The sequence below is a fragment of the Dendrobates tinctorius genome, unplaced genomic scaffold (genome assembly GCF_039654945.1).
Source record: "Dendrobates tinctorius isolate UK_male_01 unplaced genomic scaffold, ASM3965494v1 ptg000099l, whole genome shotgun sequence".
NCBI lineage: Eukaryota > Metazoa > Chordata > Amphibia > Anura > Dendrobatidae > Dendrobates > Dendrobates tinctorius.
The window spans coordinates 8,348,632-8,373,663 of NW_027361767.1; the positions used below are offsets into that span (position 1 = coordinate 8,348,632).

Here is a 25,032-nt window from a genome sequence, read left to right on the forward strand (position 1 = left end):
ACAGACCATCATGACAGCTTGAACCAGCCGCAGTTTGTCTCTGTAGAATTTACTCTCTAGATATCTTCGCTTACCAACTTTTTCAGCACTCTCTCCCCCATTTATTCACCAAGGTAAGTACACAATTTTCATCTTGCTACCTTTTTTAACAGTACTGTTTTGCCATTTCTCTCAATATTGCTACTGTCCCAAGTGCCATTATGATTATTACCCCCAAAGTGCAATAATAAATGCAAAATAAAACAATAATATAAAATAAATAATACAAATTCAATAATAAAATACATAAAAAAATATATAATAAAAATAAAAACAATAATAACACCCATCAATACTGTAATAGTGCACCCTAATGCTCCCGCATATGTATGTACCCCTTTAATTCCTACATCACAATCACAGGGCTCCCCCACTGCCCCTACATAGTGATAATGCCTTTGGCACAATTAATTTTAATATTTCCATACTGTAACAGTGCCCTGAAAGAAAAAAAATGCTCATATAGCCCCATTCTCTCCTCACACTCCAGACCTCCTGCCAGAGGCACTATGTAAGTGCATTAGATTAAGTCACTGTATCCTGGTGGTCTTCACAGAATTGTTTGCTCCTTATGAGCCACATGCTTGAAGTACCTATGAGCTACGAGAATGAATGGATTGACAGAGGGCTGACGGCTCCACTATAGTGATGACTGTCTCAAGTTTTGTTTTGTGGATACAGTTGTAAAGGGTGCAAGGGGAGCTGTTAATATTTTAACACCTTCATTCATGCCCCCGTGTGCTGTTGTACCTAAGCCTGTCATGTGTGATTTTGATTCTTCTGAGCAAAGCTATTTTAAATGGAATCTGTCAATAGGCTCAGCCCTCCTAAACTGTCTATATGGACACGCAGGTTATAAAATGATTCCTTGATATTTACCATCCGATGTCTTATTCCAGAGAAATCCACTTTTTTTCCTCAATAAGTAAATGAGCTGCTAAGATCTATGGGTGGGACATAGATCTCCCTGAGCATCTGTCTCCAAAGCTTATTTTAAATGAAAGTTGCATGAGTCATGTAATGACTGACAGTCAGCTCTCCTGATCTACATGTCTCATACTGGTAACACTCGCATTCATTTAAAATAAGTTCTAGAGGCAGATTCTAATGGAGATCTATGTCCGGCCTATAGATCTTAAAAGCTCATTTACCTATTTAGAAAATGTGGATTTCTCAGGAATAAGACATCGGATCGCAGACATCAAGGAATGATTTTATTCAATTTTCTATGACCCACATGCCCATATACAGCTCTGGCAAAAAATTAAGAGACCACCACATCAAAACCCTGCCATGGATAACCCATTCTCCAGACCTGAACCCCATTGAAAACCTTTGGAATGTAATCAAGAGGATGATGGATAGTCACAAGCCATCAAACAAAGAACTGCTTAATTTTTTTCACCAGAAGCAGTGTGAAAGACTGGTGGAAAGCATGCCAAGACGCATGAAAGCTGTTTTTAAAAATAATGGTTATTCCACAAAATATTGATTTCAGAACTCTTCCTGAGTTAAAACATTAGTATTGTTCTGCCCATTCTGTGCAGCTAGATATTTTTAAGTGCTGTTGCAGCAATGGCCATTAGATGTCATAAGTTGCCCTTCTCCTTTATTCATGTGTTTGGAATTTTCTGTGTTACTTACACTTAAGCATCCTCTAGTTATGCATCCTCTGTTCAGTGAGTGTAAAGCTGGCAGTCATTAGTGTGTTAGTTATCTTTCTCCTTTGCTGCTGTGTATGTTATATTGCCCAGCTCGTAAAGTGAATCTGTCACCCCTTTTTTGAGATATCATATAATGATATCATTCAATTGTGTGTCACATAAGGATTCTCTTAGTACTTTTGCTTCCCCCTGACCCCGCACCTTTCATGCATAAATACCTTTTTTATATCGGTTCAGATGTATGTAAACTGCCACTGTCCGGTCTGCTGGGCAGGGCTTATTTACCAGCTCCCCCCTCCCTGTCTTGCTCTACGCAAGGGGGGAGCAGTTGAATAAGCCCCGCCCATCGGACCGGACCGTGGCAGTTTACATACATGTGAACCGATATAAAAAAGCTATTTATGCATGAAAGGTGCAGGGTCAGGGGGAAGCAAAAGTACTAAGAGAATCCTTATGTGACACACAATTGAATGATATCATTATATGATATCTCAAAAAAGGGGTGACAGATTCCCATTAAGCCCTCGTCACACACAGCGATCTTGCTAGCAAGATCACTGCTGAGTCACAAGTTTTGTGACACTTATCAGCGACCAGGCCCCCCTGCTGGGTATCGCTGATCGTCCTCGAATGGCCTGGACATTTTTTTGATCGCTGGTCTCACGCTGGCCAGCACGCATCACTGCGTGTGGCAGGCGGGAGACCAGCGATCAGCGAGCTGGAGCTGGTAACCAAGGTACACATCAGGTTTCTAAGTGCCGCGCGGCGCTTAGAAACCCGATGTGTACCTTGATTACCAGCTCCCTGCACCAGCGTGCTGGTATCTAATGTACACTGCGGGTTACTAAGCGACATGTGTCGCTTTTTACCCGCGTGTCGCTGTCCTGATCACTGGTGAAGCTGCCTGTTTGTCAGCTCACCAGCGATCATGTTGCGACACACCAGCGATCCTGACAAGGTCATATCGTTGTCGGGATCACTGGTGAGTGGCTCTGTGTGATGGGGCCCTTATATAATGCATGATAACAGCATCCTGTATCATTGCTACTGTTGTGATAATACCCTGCATTGCTATTACCTGCCAGTATTTGTATTGTATACTATCTTTCAGTACTGACATGCTGCATTATATCCGTCTCTTGTAGTTTTTACCTGAATCATCCACATTTTGTACAACAATCTACTGAATTATCCATAACTATGTTCTACTATACCATCTGTTCTCATCTCCCATCATTGTCCATATCATTCCAATAAATAATAGACTTAAGCACCCACACAGTCTTGTTTCTGGGAGTGGATGAAAGGTTAAGCCGTATGCTGGAATCCACACAGCGTCATACGTGGAAGAAGGCAGAACAAGTATTGTTGTTTCTAAATGATTATGAACTTGTTTTCTTAGCATTATTTGAGGTCTGAAAGCACTGGGATTTTTTTTAATTTTGACCATTTTTCTTTGTCAGAAAAAAATACAAAATTTATTGCTTGGAAATTCGGAGACATGTCAGAATTTTAAAGACTAAAAGAACAATTTTCATTTTACGCAAAAATATGGCTGTAAAAGAAGAGTCAGACAAACTGAACATTTGAAAGTCGTCTCTTAATTTTTGCCAGAACTGTATATGGCTTAGGAGGCTTAGGAGGGCTCATCCTACTAACAAATACATTTTAACACATTGCTGTTACTTGCCATAGAGTGCTGTGAGGCAGTGACTGGTGTTACATGTGAGGGTCACTGTATGTGACAGAGGCGTATTGAGGCCATGAGAGTGCATTGCGGTCACAGGCATAGCTGTGGTTGCAATGCAGACAAAAGTGAGTATAGGTCTTGGACATGCTGGTTGTCCAAGGCAGGTTTAGGGAAAACCTGCCTCTGGGCTTTTGTGTTTTGAAACAGACTGCAGGATGGTAGTCATGCAGTCTGTTTCATTCCGGGCCGGGTTTTCCATGTGGCTGAAGGCCACAGATTCAAGTTAAAAACCCTGCAGTATAGGGTTTGGGCGTGTCAGCGTCAGAGTCAGTGTCAGTTGCTAGAGGGCAGAGCAGTTGGCTCTGTAGAATTCCTGTGTTTGTCAACACAGACAAGTGCAGCCAAGCAACCAGGGGAGTTGAGACGCCTGCCACCCAGGGCGTGCACAGCAGTGCCGTCACCCACGATAACTGGTCTCGGAGGTGGACTGTCTTGTGCCCAGCTGTGAACCGGAGGTGGACTGTCCTGTGCCGGAAGGAGGACTGGTGTGGTTAGTGACTGTGAACAGGAGGATATGGTTCCTGGCTGTGAACGGGAGGATATCGTGTGCTGTGTAGTGCTGCGAGTAAACCATTAACATAGTGATGCAGTCACCTACGGCAACAGGTCCTGAAGGTGGAATGGCATGTTTAGTGACTGTAATCTAGAGGAGTTGAACCTTAATACAGCGGTGCATTTGCCCACAGCAACCGGTCAGAGTGTGCTGGCGTGTTTAGTGACTGTAATCCAGAGGATATGTGCCCAGCTGCAATTTGGAGGATATATGTGCTGTTTTTTTTTAGTTGAACATTAAAGAGACATTTTGCTTTGAACTTTTTGCTCATCACTGCACAGTGCGGAAACTGCTGCATCACAGTGCGCATATACTATAGTGCTATATAGTGCAACAATCACAGTGTCATACAGGGCATCATGAAACTAGTCCAGACAACAAAAATGAATGAACTCTGTAAATATAAGAATATGCACTCTATAAAATGAGAAGGTCTTTGAATTTTGAGCAGCAAAGAACAGGATATGGTAACTTTTTGGTTAAGTTTAGTAAAATAATAAGCAGACAAGCAACAAAATTTCATACGTTTCAAAAGAAGAAAGTATCATTGAGTTCAATGGGGACTGTAAACATTTGTATACAGTGATCTCCCCCTAGTGGTGGGAACAGGCAACTAGAATGTTATTATTTAACTTTAACAGTGGACTGAGGGAGTCTTGTCCAAAGTCTGTATTAAAGCATTGTCTGGTCAGGGGTCTGCATTTATTTAGGGGGTTTGTGTCTGTAATTTTATGTCTTTATTTGGGGAGGGACTAAGTTTTATATTAGTTTAATGGTTTATAATCTGGGCTCTGCATTCATTTTTGGGGTGCAATATATATTCGTACACATTATTTGCGATTTTAATGCTGTAGGTTGATTTATACATGTGTGGAGAAAGCCAGCTTCTCTTTTTTTGCCACGTTTTGTAATATACTTGATCTCCTTCTTAAAAGCACTAGAAGTCCCAGAGCACTGCAATATAAATCTAACATTGTTTGCTCATAATATAAGAAGATTTTATTGTTCTAGGTAAAAGCAGCTTGGGAGTAGAGTAATTGTTGAGCTGGACTAGATTGGTTAATGACTGACAGCACACAGCTTCTAGTGGATTGTAAACCCCCGAATTCTCATACCCAACATGTTCATATTTAGAGATTATTGCTAAAAAGATTTTTGAAAAAATTCTTTATTAAAAAAAAGTAAATTAATTAATAAAAAAAAAGTAAACCAGTAATCAAATATAAATGTACAGTATACTGACAGCACTGCACAGGCAGGACAATATTTAAGTCACACCCCAAGGAACACCAAGAAAGGATTATTGGATTGTCCTAGCAAAATTGGAACTGTTGGTAAGATTGCACCAGTACATTTTTCAAGGCATCCAACAAGGCACTGGCAAAACAGGTGCAAGAGTGTTTTCATAGTAAATTTCCAGTATCTTAGAGGTATTTTCCAAATCTTTAAAACCGCTCTCGCAGGGTACAGTTTTAAAAGAAAAAAACTCACCTTTGCGCAACCTTCCTGATCCCGGCGCTAAGTCTCCGCCATTTCTTCTAGTGCCTGTTATTGTCTCCAGTGCGAACATTGTTACAAAAAGTGAGCTCAGCAGCTCTGATCTGCTCATGAAATCAACTTGGGCAGACCAGCTGAGCTCAATCATCGGCTGCAGTGCTGCAGACATTAACAGAAAATGGGAGCAAAAGCGGAGACTCCGAACTGGGGAGGGTAAGTAAAGCTCTTTTTTTTTTTATTTAGAAACAAACCGTGCCAAGAGACAGGGTTTTCTGAAACTGGAAACCCATTTTAATTTAAGACATTTTGTATGTCATGGTGCCTTAATGGGTTAAAGTGAATTTCCACCTTTTAATAAGATGTTGTGTTTAGGTCCAAGATTTTGTACTGATACATTTCATAATATTAGTAGTAATGAAACGTGGCACTCAAAAGGGATATGTTGCAAAACAAGATGAATTTATTTACAGCCCGTGGATCATCAGCTAGTGGACAACGTTTCGGTCTGTATGGACCTTCATCAGATTAATGCTGTGTTGTTGGAGTGGATGGTGAGTAGTCAATACTCATAGGGGATGACAGTTTAAATGGACTGAAGGTGGTCGGAAGTATGTCTGTGCTTCGATAGGGTGGCAGAAAGCCCTTCCATGATTGTCTACTCATCTTCCAAATCAACAACACAGCATTTATCTGATGAAGGTCCATGCGGACTGAAACGATATCCACTCCCTGTTGATCCATGGACTGTAAATAAATTCACCTTGTTTTGGCTCCTCCTCCTCTCATCTTCCCCTTACTGTTGGGGTTCCTTAAGGATCAGTCCTAGGCCCCCTCCTCTTCTCTTTGTACACTGCCCCTATTGGTCAAACAATAAGTAGATTTGGTTTCCAGTACCATCTCTATGCTGACGACACCCAATTATACGCTTCTTCTCCTGACATCACGCCAGCCTTTCTAGAAAACACCGGCGATTGTCTAAACGCTGTGTCTAACATCATGTCTTCACTATATCTGAAACTGAACCTGTCAAAGACTGAACTCCTTGTGTTTCCTCCGTCTACTAATGTACCTATACCCGACATTGCTATTTCCGTGTGTGGTTCTACTATTACTCCCCAGCAACATGCCCGCTGTCTTGGGGCCATACTTGACTCTGAGCTTTCCTTTGTCCCCCACATCCGATCACTGGCTCGCTCTTGTTATCTGCACCTCAAAAACATTTCTAGAATTTGACCTTTTCTTACTTTTGACTCTGCAAAAACTCTGACTGTTTCTCTTATTCATTCTCGCCTGGACTATTGTAACTCCCTTCTAATCGGTCTCCCTCTTAGCAAACTCTCCCCACTCCAATCTGTCTTGAATGCTGCTGCCAGGATCATATTCCTCACCAATCGTTACACCAATGCCTCTACCTTGTGCCAGTCATTACACTGGATACCCATCCACTCCAGAATCCAGTACAAACTTATTACCCTCACCCACAAAGCTCTTCATGGCTCAGCACCACCCTACATCTCCTCCCTTGTTTCAGTATACCATCCTACCCGCGCCCTCCGTTCTGCTGATGACCTGAGGTTAGCATCCTCAATAATCAGAACCTCCCACTCCCGTCTTCAAGACTATACACGTGCTGCGCCAATTCTTTGGAATGCACTTCCCAGGTCAATACGATTAGTCCCCAATCCCCGCAATTTTAAGCGTGCCCTGAAAACTCATTTATTCAGACTGGCCTACCGCCTCAACACATTAACCTAATCTATCCCTATGTGGCACAGCCAAAAGTTTTACCATAACCAGGTTCCCCACATCATGTTCCCACATGCTTTATGCCTCCATTAGCCCTCTGTGTCTGTACTGTTACACACTTAACATTATGGCTGGTCCATACAATCAGTGCAACTGTTACCACCCACCTTTCGTGTCTCCCCTTTTTTCCTCATAGACTGTAAGCTTGCGTGCAGGGCCCTCATTCCTCTTGGTATCTGTTATACTCTATGTGATTATTGTTATGCTGTAATGTATATTGTCTGTACAAGTCCCCTCTGAAATGTAAAGTGCTGCGGAATATGTCGGCGCTATAGAAATAAAATTTACTATTATTATTATTATTATTTTGCAACATATCCTTTTGAGTGCCAAGTTTAATTACTACTACTACTAAGTAAAAGCCAGCTTCAGGCGAAACGCGTGTCGGGATACTGCTGGTAGAGACCCACCAAGTCTCCTCTCTCTCCCCTTCACTTTGGGTAAACATTACACAACCTAAAAACCAGGCTCTTGTTTCATCCTATGTAAATTGGGTCTTTACTATATATGGTGACTGGGTGTATAGGCTTAATATACACTATATGTTATACTGCTTGATATTTTGGATTGGTCTTGTGAATCTGTTCTGGTCTGTTAATCCTCCTTATTTTGACATTTTGTTACACTGTTTGATAATTATTTTGAATGATTTTTTTCTAATAAATATTCTTGTTTTAATTTCACTATATGTTTATACTGTAGTTTGTCCAGTTTTTTCTTTGCTATGTGTTTTTTATTCGGAGTACTACACCACTTGATGTTGCTGTATAATTATCTTATGGGGGAACACTAGACTCTACTCCCTTACCCTGTGATGAATATGTGCTTTTGGGATTATTTTCTTATTATTACTACTGTTATGGATTAGAACCCTACTCAGGCACGTCATCTATCCTCTCTGGAGTACCATTTTTTATTTTTCTACATTTCATGAAATATTGCTATATCATTGAGCCATTGCTTTATCTCTTAGAGTACTCAAAAGTCGACACATTCAAACTTCAGCCATCATCAAAACTGAAACTAACAAAAGAGACCTTTTCTCTTACTAAACATTAAGCAAGGAAACTTTACACAACATCACCATCTATTGTCAGATCAGCATAAAGTCCTCCTTTACATAAACGAAGAAGTCCACATCTGTTGCATATGCCAGCAACGGACTCACAGATGGGTGATTTTGAAGAGCTGTTCACACATGCTATTAAATTCTCATCAGAAGTGTACTCAAAAGCTTCACAGAGTCAAGATGAGGAAATCTGCACCGATGCCCACAATTTTTTTTAGCTTGTATCCAGGGCAGGACGAAGTAGGGTCCAAACATCATCCTAACCCTCGTCATCAGATGTTAAGTTAACCCCTGGGGGGAGGTGATCCTGATGAGACTCAGATATCTGAGGCTCACACAGACTGTACTGTGCTGTCATGTCAGGAAGAGGAGGAGGGTGTCTCCAAGGGCAAGGAATGTGATAATACAGAGGATGATGATGAGTTGTTAGATCCCAGCTGGCATGAACATAGAGGCACACAGCTGAGTAGGTCATCTGATGAGGAAGACCAAGAGGTTACGTTGTGCTGTACATCACAGACATGTATTGATGCAGCCACGACAAGCAATGCATCCGCCACAATTGTGGCTGTGACCATCAGCGTCCACGGGTTTGCAGCTCGCAGGGTTGGCAAGGGTTGCCTAGCCTGGGCCTTTTTTGACACTGCAAAGGATGAGTCAACTCACGTAATCTGCCAACTTTGGAAAAAAAAACAGAGTAGAGGTAAAAAGTGCAATAAATTGACTACAACATGTATGAACCTTCACATGCGCAATCAACATGCATTACTCTGGGAATCCCACTTCACTAAAATGCGGACCAGCGGACCTCAACAACCATCATCCGCCCCATCAATCGCATCTGCTGCTTCTTCCTCCTCCTCTGTTACCGTGCCAACTATTAAGATGCAGGTCTTTGACCACAGAAGCTCAGGTTCTTTACCTGCTCCAGTCGCGCTGACTGAGAGCTCACCATCAGCTGTAACGGAAGCGGACATGCCTGCTGTTTTTGACCAATCTCAGAGAACGAGCACACCACAACTTTTTCAATCCACCGTAACATCTCCGCCTGCACCTCTTTCACGGTCCAGCAGTTTGTCCGGTTCACCATACTCCGCCCTCTCAGCACTGCAGCCAGCCCACGGTTCCATAGTTGTGGTCACGTAAAAGATTGTTTCCTCCTATGCATGACAAAGCTATGAGGTTGAACTCCACCATCTCCAATCTGTTGGTCACAGAAATGCTGCCTTTCTGCCTGGTAGATATATATGGTTTCCAAAAGCTGCTGGTCGTCGCAGTCCCCCAATACCAATTGCCCAGTCGCCATTACTTTTCTAAGAAAGCTGTGCCTGCCCTACACCAGCATCTCCCAGACAACATCACCCGTTCCTTGACTAAATCTCTGTCTGCCAGGGTGCATTTCACCACAGGCACTTGGACGATTAAGCAAGGCCAAGGGTGTTACATCTCGCTGACTGGGCACTGGGTGACTCTGGTGGCTGTGAGGGCAGGCGCTGCTTAACAAGTCTTGGAATCCTCAAGGCTTGAAGGACAAACCTCTACATTTAACACTTCCTCCACTGTTTCTGTCTCCTCCTCTACCTCCTCTAGGGCCTCCACCTGCACCCTCAACCTCTGCCTTAATGAGACACACGTTCCAACAGTGCAGAGCGAATTCCCATCATCTCCGTACTGTGCAACCAGAGCTCACTGCAATCAGGCCTGGGTGAGCTGCTCCAGAAAGCATGCAAGTTGTGCGCTCATTTCTGCCGTTCGCACCCCTCAGGTCATTGACTTGCATCAATACAGAGGTCTTTGCCCATTCCAGTTGACAGGTTGATATGCAATGTGCCAACATGGTGGAATTCCACGTTACAGTGACTGTGGCAGCAGCAACGAGCCCTGACGCAGTATGTCATGTCAGATAGCCTGGGCCAACGAAGCACTGATGTGGCACATATCACGTTTACAGAGTGGGCACAGATTAAGGACCTCTGCACCCTTCTGCACAGTTTCAAAATGGCTACTAAGATGGCTAGCGCTGACGACGCCATCACCAGCATCACTATTCTGGCCATCTATATGCTGGAGCAGACTTTGAATAGCTTGCGGGAAGATATGATGGTCCTAGAAGAAGAGGAGGAAGAAGAGGAGGATGCGGAATGGATAACATTGTCTCTAAGTTCCAGACTGTGGTCACACAGGCAGGTGCCAGGGGATGGTGGATTACTGCGAACAAGGGGGGCTGGTGATAACAGACAAACTGTTATCGAAGGTGCAAGAAGATCTGAGGAACAAATGGAGGAGGAAGAGGTGATGAAGAGGATAATCCTCCTCTCTCTGTTGTTCGTTGTTTGCGGGAGGAGACAGAGGAAACAAGCCTCATTGTTACCCAGCCACCAACACAGCATGGGCTTGATCTTCATGGTAAAGCCCGACATATGAGTGCCTTCTTGCTGCACTATCTGCAACATGATCCCCGTATAGTTATGATTAGGAATATTGCTGACTACTGGGTTGCCACTCTGTTAGATCCATGTTATAAAACCAAATTTTGCCAGATGATTCTTACCCTGGAAAGTGACACGTGAATGCTGGAGTATTGAAACACGTTTTTACACAACCTTAAGAGAGCTTTTCCCCAAGACAGCAGCACAGAGTTCGCATCGCAGCTCTAGACTTCCAATCTCCAGCACGTCAATTCATCAACACCAAAACATTAGCAGCAGCAGTGTAAGTGGAAGAAGCAATTTCTGTGAGTCCTTTGACACTTTTTTTTAGACCAGATAGTGCAGCAGCACAAAAGAGTCCAAGTCTTACACGTGGTGAACAAATGGAGAGTATGGTGCAGGAGTATCTAGAACTGAATATCATACCATCAGGGAGGGTTTGGACTCTTTTGTATTTTGGTCTTCCAAAATGGATCAGTGACCTGAGCTCGCCTCACGCCTTGGAGTTTTTATCATGCCCGGCAGCCAACGTTCAATCAGAATGTGTCTTCAGCTCTGCTGGTGGTGTCCTGACAGATAAGTGCAGCCAGCTGTCCCCTGAAGTTATCTCCAAGGACTTTTGCACCCCAATTGCAGACTGTACAGACTGGGTGATATTGCATTTTTTAGTGTGATGCATTAATGTCACGTAACGGCACTCTGTGATATATTTAGTATGGCTTCTGTGCCTGCTGTGGCTGCTGCCACTGATGTTGACACAAATTTGTGGAAATGTGAACAGTCATGGTTGTCTGCACCTGCTGGGTTAGCTGTAGTGGAAGACGTGTCAATCCCAATTATACTATTTCTATTCTCGTAACAGTTATTCCACTTCGGTAGTGTCAGGCCCTCTTTTTTTAATAATAATAATAATTTTTATTTATATAGCGCCAACATATTCCGCAGCACTTTACAATTAAGCGGGGACATGTACAGACAATAAATTCAATACAAGTTATAGACAATTTAAACAGTGACATTAGGAGTGAGGTCCCTGCTCGCAAGCTTACAATCTACAAGGAAATGGGGGGACACAGTAGGTGAGAAATGCTTGTTATTTCAGGTCTGGCAATTATAATAAATAGGGATTTTCATATAAAGCTGCATGATCCGGTCATCAGCCCGTGTGTTTAAGTGCAATAGTCAAGTATCAAGTGAAGTTATCGTGTGCATGGAGGGTGTGGAGACAGATGAATAGTAGGGTGCAGATTCAGAATAATATTTGGAAGGAGGGAACAGTGCAAAGTTAGCTTGCTGAGTAGTTGATGTGGTAGGCTTGTTTGAAGAGATGCGATTTCAAAGCGCGCTTGAATAGGTCGGGGCTAGGTATCAGTCTGATCGTCTTGGGAAGTGCATTCCAGAGAGCTGGCGCAGCACGAGAGAAGTCTTGGAGACGAAGGTGCGAGGTTCGGACTACGGGGGATGTTAGTCTTAGGTCATTTGTAGAATGGAGGGCATGTGTAGGGTGACAGACAGAGATGAGAGAGGAGATATAAGGCGGTGCAGAACTGTGGAGAGCTTTGTGGATGAGAGAGATGAGTTTATACTGGACCCTGTAGCGAATAGGTAGCCAGTGTAATGACTGGCACAAGATGGAGGCATCGGTGAAGCGGCTGGACAGAAATACGACCCTGGCTGCCGCATTCAAGATGGACTGGAGAGGAGAAAGTTTGGTAAGAGGGAGACCGATCAGAAGAGAGTTGCAGTAGACGAGAATGAATAAGAGCGACAGTAAGAATCTTAGCAGTTTCAAAGGTGAGAAAAGGTCGGATTCTGGAGATGTTTTTAACCCCTTTACCCCCAAGGGTGGTTTGCACGTTCATGACCGGGCCAATTTTTACAATTCTGACCACTGTCCCTTTATGAGGTAATAACTCTGGAACACTTCTATGGATCCTGGTAATTCTGACATTGTTTTCTCGTGACATATTGTACTTCATGTTAGTGGTAAAATATCATTCAAATAACTTGCGTTTATTTGTGAAAAAAATGGAAATTTGGTGAAAATTTTGAAAATTTCACAATTTTCCAACTTTGAATTTTTATGCCCTTAAATCACAGAGATACAGCACACAAAAGACTTAATAAGTAACATTTTACATATGTTTACTTTACATCAGCACAATTTTGGAATCAAAATTTTTTTTGTTAGGAAGTTATAAGGGTTAAAAGTTGACCAGCTATTTCTCATTTTTACAACTCCATTTTATTTTTGCAGACCACATCACATTTGAAGTCACTTTGAGGGGTCTATATGATAGAAAATACCCAAAAGTGACACCATTCTAAAAACTGCACCCCTCAAGTTCCTCAAAACCACATTCAAGAAGTTTATTAACCCTTCAGGTGCTTCACAGGAATTTTTTGAATGTCTAAAAAAAAAAATGAACATTTAACTTTTTTCACAAAAAAAATTATTTCAGGTCCAATTTTTTTTATTTTACCAAGGGTAACAGGAGAAATTGGACTGGAAAAGTTATTGTGCAATTTCTCCTGAGTACGCTGATACCTGACATGTGGGGGGGAACCACTGTTTGGGCGCATGGCAGAGCTCAGAAGGGAAGGAGCACCGTTTGACTTTTTCAATGCAAAATTGGCTGGAATTGAGATCGGACACCATGTCGCGTTTGGAAAGCCCCTGATGTGCCAAAACAGTAGAAACCACCCACAAATGACACTATTTTGGAAACTAGACCCCCATGTGAAATGTTACTTATTAAGTTTTTTGTGTGCCGTATCTCTGTGATTTAAGAGCATAAAAATTAAAAGTTGGAAAATTGCAACATTTTCAAAATTTTTGCCAAATTTCCATTTTTTTCACAAATAAACGCAAGTTATATGAATTAAATTTTACCACTAACATGAAGTACAATATGTCACGAGAAAACAATGTCAGAATCACCGGGATCCATTTACTCGTTCCAGAGTTATTACCTCATAAAGGGACAGTGGTCAGAATTGTAAAAATTGGCCCAGGAATTAACATGCAAACCACCCTTGGGAGTAAAGGGGTTAAATGTGAACACTACTGGTTGGGTGTCTATCTGCTGGTTTGGGTGTTGTGGAAGAACGGTGGGTCCCTATTATACTATCTGCACTCCAAGACCGTCAGGCCTCCACTTCCTTGGACTTAACTACCCGTGTTACTATTCTTAAATTTTTCTGACAATGGTAGTCTACAAAACTGCTATTTATGCTACCTGATTGTGTCTCAGCATGAAAGCAGGTTGAGCTGTTGCATGTGGTATCAGGGCTCCCAGCAAAGGGGCCTACACCGATCCCTCACCCAGCTCGTCTTACTGTGATGTTCAATTGATAGCTGTAAATGCTGCCCACACCCCGATACCTCATGACTGGCTGATTGCTGCAGTGCCATGCTACAGTTAGTAATGTGGGTGAAATGAGGCCACTTTCCTGGTGTCTGACCCTCATTTGATGTGTTTTGGCAGCATTTGGAGATGTTATTAGGTGTTGTGCATGCGTTTGTTTTTGCTTCTCATTGACCTGAATGGCGTTCGGTTATGTTTGGTGAATATTTGAAGAATTAATCGGCGAATACTGCAAATTCGGCAATGATAATCCGAACCGAACATTGAAATATTCACTTATCTCTACTCAACAATCTTTTTCCCATTGCACGCAGTGCAGTGAGGGAGGCACCTGCTGCAGCTAGTTGTCTTAAAGCCAAGGGACAGTGAATAGGAGAGGTGCATGTTTGAGCTAAAAAAAAAATTGATTTCATATATTTCTTGGTCTTAGAATCATAGAATGATAGAATGAGTTGGAAGGGACCTTCAGGGTCATCGTGTCCAACCCCCTGCTCAATGCAGGATTCACTAAACCATCTCAGACAGATGTCTATCCAGCCTCTGTTTGAAGACTTTCACCACCTCTCGTGGCAGCCTGTCTTAGTTGTAATGTGAGAAAAAAATGGATCAAAGAAAAAGAGGAGTTAAAGTGAGGAAGCGCTGAAGTTTTTTATTTGTGTATGGAATTTTATTTATTGTTTTTTAAAGCTCTACCTGTGAAGAAGCATTACTTTTAGGGGAAAATAGATGCACCATATGGCAACGCATGTTTCCCGAAACATACTCCGATAAGAACATGTGCAGCCTCCCAAGAGCCAAACAAGTGGAAATGCCATTGAATATGTAGCTAGGAATTGTAAAATTGTCAAATTCTTTGTCGTATTCTGTAGCTTCATTCATTTTTTGGAGGTAGTTCATTTACTACTTACTTTTGTACGTTCTCTATTGGGTCTTTTGCCTTCGTTGAGTCCAGGTAAACTTTCTTAGGCGCTCATGAAGCCTATCTGCCCAACATTTGGTGCCAATGGGAGTTAGATTACTCTGACATCAGAATAGGAATGATAGAAGAAATAAACAGTCGCTGGATGGGACTCGAATCAATGTTATTTTACACCTTTATATGTATAATTTTCAAGATTAAAAGTTATCCCTTTTGCTTATTTATAATTCCGGGATATATTTTTTCAAGGAAAGAAAATGGAAAAATTAAAATATTCATTTTTCACATTCCAATGTTCTAAACTTTTGTGATATACTTTTAGTACCAAAATGGTCACTACACCCCTAAATGTACTCCTTGAGATGTGTAGCTTATTTATTGGGGTGACTTGTAGGGGTTTGCTCCTGTTTTAGCACCTCATGGACTGAGCATTATACTGTATCTGCAATGTATTCCAGCAAAAATTGCACTCCAAAAGTCAAAAAGTATCCCTTCCCTTCTGAACCCTGCCTCATAAAGAGGAGATTCTGACCACATTTCAGCATTCTAAGGAGAACTGGTCAACAAGTTGTGGTGTCCATTTTCTCCTTTTACTCCTCTGTTAAAGGAAAATTTGGAGCTAATGTGACATTGTCAAAGAAAAAAAAAACCTTAATTTTTCATTTTTTCATTCCAAAAAATGGTGTTCATTTCTGTGAAGCATCTGAAGGGTTAACAAACGTTATGAATACCTTGAAGGGTGCAGTTTTAAAACAAGGTCTTAGCCCTAGTACTCCCAGTGTGGACACAGGATCTATTAATGCTTTTTCTTTCTAGCATTAATTTGCCCAAGATATCTTCGGCAGATCTTGACTTTGTTAATGGCTCTTTTATTGAAAAAGAAGAGATTGACACAATTAACAGACTCAGGACCCAGAAAGCTCCAGGACCAGATGGTTTTTCTAATGAATATTTTAGGTCATTTTCAGGTCTTCTCGCTCCCCATTTGGTGTCGGTCTTTGAAGCTGCATCCTCTCGGGGCTCGTTCCCCAAAGAAATGTTGGAAGCGACAATTACCCTGATTCCCAAGGGGGGGGGATCCTGAGAGGATTCGGAGTTATAGGTCAATATCATTGATCAATAGCGATGTCAAAATTTACTTTTAGCAGACTGTTTAAAGAATATCTTACCATCTCTACTTTCAGATGATCAGATCGGCTTCATAAAGGGGCGTCAGGCTTTGGACGGGACAAGGAGAGAGATAAATCTGATAATTAAAATTGAGTTATCTGGCTCTCAAGCGGTTTTTTTGACACTGGACGCCGAAAAAGCATTTGACAGGCTGAATTGGTCATATCTCAAAGCCACCCTTGAAAAATTCGGTTTCGACCATAGGTTTCTGTCTTCGGGTCCAATTCGGGAAATTCCCTTTACAACTACTTGTCTCTGTATACAACATTCCTCTGTCGGATTCTTGGCTTAGTTCAGATATTAAAAGAGTTGGAAGCTTCTACGAGGGAGACGAATTTCTCACCTTTAGTAATGTTAAATCTAAATATAACTTGCCATCTTCTGAATTAGTGCCCTTTTTAATCCTAAAGGAGTACATTCAGAAACTTAAAAAATCAAAAACATTAACCTGGAGATATTGGTATCATTCCTGTGCAACGATAATAACAAAAATATTTGGAGTTTAAAAAATTCATATAACTACAGTACTTCAATGGTGATGTGGTTAGCTCCAAAAATGCATACATGAGGAGGTGGGAGTCTGAATTGAATGTGGCCATAGAAGACAAGCAATGGGATAGCGCCATCAAATACACCTACCAGTCTAATATTTCAATGACTCTTCTTCACAAATCATATTTCAAGATTCTAACCAGGTGGTATTTCACCTCCTATTAGGTTGTCGCATATAAACCAGGAGCATTCTCCCCTTTGTTGGAGGAACTGTGGTCAACAAGGAAACCTTTTTCACCTGTTCTGGGGCTGCCCGAAGATTAAAGATCTTTGGAACAGAGTGTCACTGCATATCAATTCCTTTTTCCAAAATTTCAAAATCACTCCCCAAAGAGCTTTGCTGTCTCTAGACTTGGAACTTGTTGACCCGTCAGTTAAATTTGTTATCATACATATCTTTCTAGTAGTAAAGAATACAATTGCTTACTGGTGGAAAAAATTTGACCCACCATTATTTTGTGAAATTTTGGACAGCCTTCATCAGCATAGTTCCATAGAAAAGAGATTTGCAACCGTTAATGATGGATTAATCAGATATTCCAACAAATGGAATTATACTGGTGTGGTTTGAATTCGCTAACTTGGCTTCATATATATGTACATTGTATGGGTTTTGATACAATACTTATGTATATTCATGTACTTGTAAGGCATTGTTAAAAAGACTTGAGTCCTCTACTTTTTATTCCCTTAATGCTCTTTCCCACCCTTTTCCCTTTGTTAATTCCCTTTCTTTCCCTCCCCTTTTCCCAACCCTTGTTATGTACTAAAATCCAATAAAAATGTTTGAAAACAAAACAAGGTCTTAGGTGGGGATTTTCTAACACAAAAGCCCGGAAAAGTCATCCTAAGTTCATAACCCATAAAAATATGGCTTGTAAATTTTGTAGAAAAATATGCTGCTAAACTTTGACCTTCTAACATCCTAGCAAAAAAAAACAACAAATAAATCAATGGAAAATGATGATGACATAATACAGACATACAGTAAATGTTACTTATAAACTATTTTGGGCAGTAGGATGATGTTTTAAAAGGGCATAGAAGTTCAAAGATAAAAAAAAAATAAACAAATTTTCAATATTTTTGTGAAATGTCTTATACTTTAGTAATTTTATAAATGAATTGAAAACATATTGATCCAAATATTACCACTAACATAAAGTACAATATGTCACGAGAAAACAATTTCAGAATCACCGGGAGATGTAGAAGCTCAATGGTCATTACCACATAAAGTGTCACATGTCCTAATTGAAAAATGGGGCTCTGTGAGGAAGATAAAAACAGGCTTTTGCAAGAAGGGGTTAAGTGCTTCTAACCTGGGAGGATCCGTTGTATTAACCTCTTCACCCCCAGTCCATTTTCCGTTTTTTAGCGTTTCAATTTTTTTGCTCACCTTCTTCCCAGAGCCATAAATTTTTTATCATTCCATCAATATGGCCATGTGAGGGCTTGTTTTTTGCGAGACGAGTTGTACTTTTAAAGAACACTGCTTATTTTACCATATAACATATCGAAAACAGGAAAAAAAAAATCCAAATTGCAAAAAAAAGTGCAATTTCGCAATTTTATTTTTTTTTTACCATGTTCACCAAATGCTAAAACTGACCTGCCTTTATGATTCTCCAGGTCATTACGCGTTCGCAGATGCCAAACATGCCTAGGTTCTGTTTTACATTAGTGGTGAAAAAAAAAATCAAAATTTTGTTAAAGAACATGGCCCCATTTTCCGAGACCCGTAGTATCTTCATTTTTAGAGATCTGGGGCTGAGTAAGGGCTTTTTTTGGGCGCGCCGAGCTGACATTATTATCTATACCATTTTTGGATAGATACAATGTTTATTGCATTTTATTGCAATGTTGAATTTTTTTCTTGTCACGCCGTTTACCAAAGCACTTTACATCATTAACCCCTTCCTGACATCTGATGTACTATCCCGTCTACGGGACCCGGGCCCCTATGACCGGGGACGGGATAGTACATCATCGCGATCAGCTGCGCTCATGGAGGAGCGCCGCTAATCGCGGCCGGGTGTCAGCTGATTATCACAGCTGACACCCGGCACTATGTGTCAGGGGCGTCATGGACCGCCTCCGGCACGTTAACCCAAGTACACTGCGATCAAACACGATTGCAGTGTACCGGAGGATTAGGGAAGCATTGGCAGGGAGGGGGCTCCCTCCGTGCTTCCCTGAGACCCCCACAGCAGCGCTATGTGCTGCCCTGCTCTGGGGGCCTCCTTCCCTGCAGGTCCCCGGATCCAATATGGCCACGGGGGCCTTTGGGGCCTGCAGGAAGGCGGCTTCCTCATGCCTGCAGAGCGCAGGCATGAGGAAGCCTGCTGCACTGCCTGTGTCAGATCGCTTATCTGTCACAGCGATCTGTGATGTGACAGATCATCGATCTGTCACATGACAGTTATGTCCCCCCTGGGACAATGTAATAAAGTTTAAAAAAAAGTGTAAAAATAATTTATAAAAAATTGCTATATAAATTTAAAAAAAAATTCCCTAATAAATTCATTTTTTGAAAATAAAAAAAAACAATAAAAGTACACATATTTAGTGTCGCCATGTCCGTAACGACCCGCCCTATAAAGCTGTCCCATTAGTTAACCCCTTTAGCGAACCTCTTAAAAAATAAAAATAAAAAACAAAGCAAAAAATAATGCTTTATTATCATACCGGCGAACAAAAAGTGCAATAACGCGCGATCAAAAAGACAGATATAAATAACCATGGTACCACTGAAAACATCATTTTGTCCTGCAAGCAAACGAGCCACCACACAGCATCATCAGCGGAAAAATAAAAAAGTTATAGCTCACAGAATAAAGCGATGCAAAAATAATTATTTTCTACATAAAATAGTTTTCATTGCATAAAAGCGCCAAAACATAAAAAAATGACATAAATGAGATATCGATGCAATCGTACTGACCCGAAGAATAAAACCGCTTTATCAATTTTACCACTCGTGGAACGGTGTAAACGCCCCCCCAAAAGAAATTCATGAAATGCTGGTTTTGTTCATTCTATGTATTAAGGTTGAAGGAAGACTTTAAGTCCATCTAGTTCAACCCATATCCTATCCTAACTTGCCCTAACATGTTGATCCAGAGGAAGAAAAAAAAAACCCATACGGTAAATAAAATTTATTATTATTATTTTATTATTATTATTGTTACTTAGCTATATGTGCTATGTATGGGAGAGGGGGACTTGGCTATATACTGTATGCTATATGTGGGGGAGTGTTACTTTGCTATATATGCTATGTAAGGCCGGGGTCACAATACCATAGAATACAGACGACTGCTATGTGAGAAAACATTGCATAGCACTTGGACCAGTGTTTAACTATGGGGCAGCTCACATCACCATTTATTTTCTCGGGCGTATTCAGCGTGCGTATAAAATCACAGCATGCTGCGATTGTCACCGAGACTCGGCCGAGATGTCAACAAAACTAAATACCCTGGTTTTGTTGACATCTTTTACTAGCACTTGCTGCTTACTGTTACATATATTTTACAACAGAGTATTTATGCACGTTTGTCATACTGTGTGTTTTTTCTGTGTCTTAGTTCTTGGGTGGTGTGAACAGGGTCTTACTGACCTGGTCATTTTTTGTGCATGTGTCATGTGTTCTGAATCTATTGATTTCTTGCTTATGCAAGCTTTGGGAGATCCCCGCCTCTCTCTTTTGGGATATGCACATAAAAAGCCATTTTGCCCAGCGAGCCCATACCGGGCAGCACCTTCCTGAACCCTGCTCATGAAGGTATTGTTCACATGATCAGATTTTAAATATATTAGATAAGACTGCTCTGAGAAGGGTATACCGTGATGTGGTGGAGTGGCTTAGCGTACAATTTTTGCAAAAAAAGTATCAACTAAATACCCTGGTTTTGTTGACATCTTTTACTAGCACTTGCTGCTTACTGTTACATATATTTTACAACAGTGTATTCATGCACGTTTGTCATACTGTGTGTTTTTTCTGTGTCTTACATAGAATATATAGGTCTAAAAATGTCATTACATTGATAGATAGAAAAAAAGCCGGCAATTCAAGTGCCGTGTACTGTAAAATCACTGCAGGAGCCGACAGGGTAGAAGAGATGGATTACATACAGAAAATACATATAGAATAGATAGATATATAGATGTCTGTGACAAATACAGTTAGTACAGTGTGTGCAGCTTTCTGTACATGTATTTAATTAATAAAAGATTATTTTTCAGAGAAAAATGGCGTGGGCTCCCGCGCAATTTTCGTAACCAGCAGAGGGAATGCCGATGGCTGGGGGCTGATGTTTATAGCCTGGCAAGGGGGTAATACCCATAGAGCTTCCCAGGCTATTTATATCAGCTCACAGCTGTATAATTAGCCTATACTGGCTATTAAAATGGGGGACCCCCCAAAAAAAATGACGTGGATCCCCTTATAATTAATAACCACAAAAGGCTAAGCAGACAGCTGCGGGCTGATGTTAATAGCCTAGAAGGGGCCATGGATGCTGGACCCCCCCCAGGCTAAAATCATCAGCTCTCAGCCGCCCGAGAAAAGGCGCATCTTTAAGATGCGCCAATTCTGGCACTTATCCTCACTCTTCCCACTTGCCCTGTAGCGGTGGCAAGTGGGGTGATAGTTTGGAGGGAGTTTATGTCACCATCAAGTGACATCAAGCCCCAAGTTTCATAATGGAGAGGCGTCAATAAGACGCCCCCATTACTAACCCCATAGTCACATTGTAACAAAACACAGACACCCATAAATAAGTACTTTAATTGAAACAAAGACACAGACTCCTTTAATATTCTTAATAAACCATACTTACGACCTCGCCTATTTCCCCAATGCCCTCGTCATCTGCAAAAGAGGTAAAAAAAACAGTATTCATCATCTTTCCACAGAGATGCTTATAATCCATTTGTCCCACGACGGGTCTAGCTCTGCTACATTTAGATGGCAGGCTGCTTGATGCAACCATGCAGCCTGTTATTCAGCAAAGAAACTGATCACCGTGTGCCCAGCGTCTCTCTGTGAACTTCTATTCCCTGTCTGAGGGCACCGTGAGCATGAGAAAGTTCTCCTGCTCATGGTGCCGTCAGACAGGGAATAGAAGTTTATGACCAATGAACTCAATTCTCCTTTCTTACATCAGCTCGTATGAAATGGGAAAATTTCACCTTTCACCTTTCTGATGTCAGCAGAGCGGTTGTGTATAATGTCATCAGTGAGCAATGCATTGCCTGTAAACGTACATTATGCACTATACTATCTACAGAGCTACTGTGTATAATTTATTCTGCAGAGATCCTGTGTATAATGTCACCAGTGATTGACTTATTACCTCTTCACTTATGCTATATACAATGTACTATCTACAGAGCTATTGTGTATAATTTTCCCTGGTGATCACTGTATAACCAGAACACTTATTCTACAGAGCTCTCATGCATAATGTCCCCTCTGAGCAAAGTATTGCCTTTAAACTGACATAATATACTATATACTATCTACACAGCTCATGCGTATTATGTCATCGGTGATCACTATTACTTCTTTGCTTATGCTATATAATAGATTAGCACAACAATGTCCAGAGCACATATGAGGCTGGCACTTCAAAACAACAATAGAAACCACCTTCTAATGACTGTAGTCAATAGAAATCAGAAGAGATCCAGTAATATTAAAAACCATATATTTATTAATATTCCATTAAAAAACCATCAAAAGGAACAATAAAAAAAGCAGAAAATGTCTCACAAAAGGAGACGCAACTACAAATCAAAGAAACATGTTACATAATCTTAAACCAGTTATATCTGCCTATAGGCAAAAAATATAAAGTATATCAAGAGAGTAAAAATACCTGGCATAAAGAAATCTCCTATTGCTACAGTGCATAATGCGCTTATCAGTAAGAGGGAAAATATTTAATGCAGCCAAGAAATAAATCTCATAAATGGATAACTACCTGGAGATCAGATGAGTGGCGGCTCCCCACCCCAACGCGCGTTTCACCGCTGGCTTCTTCCGGGGGCTATATAATGTATAAAACCCCACCCAAAAAATGATAGGGCAAACCAAAATGGAAAAATGGAAAACACCTGGAAAGGAGCAAGCCAGGAAGGGAGAATACAGACAAAATGAACAATCAGCAATTTGACAGGGGAGGACAAAAGTAATAGCTCAAAAGAACTAACCACAAAGCAACAGGTCACTGGACCCAATCCCCAAACCGTGTCTCTTGTGTCTGTCTCATGTGTTAATGTTAGTTTTTCTTAGTGATCAGTATGGTGGTATTATTTGATTATCTTTGTATATGGTGGTAATATGTGGTCATGGTTTTTTTGGGTAGTATTTGTGCCATGTTTGTGATATTATCGGTATATTAGTCATGATAAAGTGAGTTTTATTTAGTTGGAGGATGATGATTATATTTAGACACCATGCAATATTGTGAACCGATCATTAACAGAATATTGCTGAAAATATTTGTATTTGCTTAAATGTATGACTATGTCTTATAACTATTATTAAGAGATTTCAACTACATACAGTATATAAAGTATATATATAATCATTGGGCTTCTGCAGCTTCAAGTCACTCTTCTGTCTTTGGGCCTGGCATACATAATAATGGTTGGGAGAAACTTTACAAATTTTGCGTTCAGGTACAGGAACCTCATATTATGCCCCTGAACACTGCATCATCATTTTGTACATGTTAGAGTGGTAAATAATGTAGACTGGAGAAATTTACTGTCAACGTTATTTTGATCATTTCTTTTTTTTTTTTTTTTTAACATTTTCTCCCATTTTTACAGAAATCTTCATGACATTTTGATCTTCGGAGGACAAAATGAATGGCCAAATCCGCTCCCTGAAATGTCTTACCTTATTATTAATGATTCTTATGTTCATGTTCGGGTACTTATTCGACTACAAAAGCAAAAAAATGATTAAAGAATGGATTGAAGATTCAATAAAATTACAGGAGAGCAAAAACTCTGTGAATAATTTCACTTACCCAGCGTTCCAGCACCCCTTGGCTCCTCTGTACCCGTTTCCGTACAAGTTCCTCATTAACCAGCCGGACAAGTGCAGGAACCGGAAGCCTTTCCTTGTTATAATGGTGCTTGTACGGTGCCTGGACTTTGAGTCTAGACATATAATCCGAGAAACATGGGGTAATGTAAGTATTTATGATGTTGAGGTGGTCAGGATTTTTCTGGTGGGTCTACCTCAGGTTGCTGTTGATAAAAACCAGTATTTGTTAAAAGAAGAAAGTGTGACCTTTGGGGACATCATACAACAAGACTTCATAGACACCTATTACAATTTGACATTAAAATCCTTAATGGGTATGGAGTGGGTGACCAAATTCTGTCCTTCTGCCAGTTATGTCATGAAGATAGACAGTGACATGTTTCTTAATGTAGACTACCTGATTCATAACATTCTTTATCCAGATTTACCCATTCAAACAAATTACTTCACTGGAGCAGTATTTAAGAACTCTGGACCTTATAGGATAACATCTTCTAAGTGGTATGTACCTAAGGAAATCTATCCAATTAATACCTACCCACCCTATTGCTCTGGTACTGGATATGTATTTTCAGCTGACATGGCAAGAAAAATCTACGATGTGGCCCAAGTACTTAGGGTCATCTCCATGGAAGATGCTTTTATGGGAATTTGTTTGTTTGCGCTCCGCATTCCACCTAGAAAATCCCCTAGAGGTACATTTAACATCAACAAGTTACATTATGACCACTGCAAATTTAGGAAAGTTGTCACAGTGCACCATTATGGTGGAGAAGAGCTCCGGAACATATGGACAGACTTTTGGGCTAAGAGATCTCAGAAGTGCTAATAAAATAGAAGATAAAAATAAACTGGAAGAAAAGTCATATTTGTGGAGAACTGTGCATGGTGAAGAGACTCTTTTGAGTAAACATGAAAAAAACATCAAATATGTGTGTATTTGTTCTACAAGATTTATATAAAACTTTATACACTGTATATTTTTATTTATCTAAAAGCTGTGGACACTTTTGCAATGATTTATTTATTGATATTTTAATTATCTAAATGTAAAGCTAAGCAACATCCAAAAAAAATGTATTAAATAATTATTTACCTTTTTAGTGCTGCAGACACTGTGTAACTGCTTCACATATCAGGCTATTCT

At 40.7% G+C, this 25,032-nt stretch overlaps 1 protein-coding gene across 1 annotated transcript; it reads left to right on the forward strand.

Moving 5' to 3' along the window:
- Positions 1-24,986, forward strand: LOC141099313 (beta-1,3-galactosyltransferase 1-like). Its single transcript, XM_073587550.1, has 2 exons — positions 1-113; positions 23,663-24,986. The coding sequence occupies exon 2, from the start codon at positions 23,698-23,700 to the stop codon at positions 24,712-24,714; it is 1,017 nt and encodes a 338-aa protein (XP_073443651.1). The 5' UTR covers positions 1-113; positions 23,663-23,697; the 3' UTR covers positions 24,715-24,986.
- The last annotated feature ends 46 nt before the right edge of the window (positions 24,987-25,032 follow it).

What these genes read in the sequence shown, in the direction of transcription:
- LOC141099313 (XM_073587550.1), top strand. Translation starts at nt 23,698, where the DNA reads ATGAATGGCCAAATCCGCTCCCTGAAATGTCTTACCTTATTATTAATG.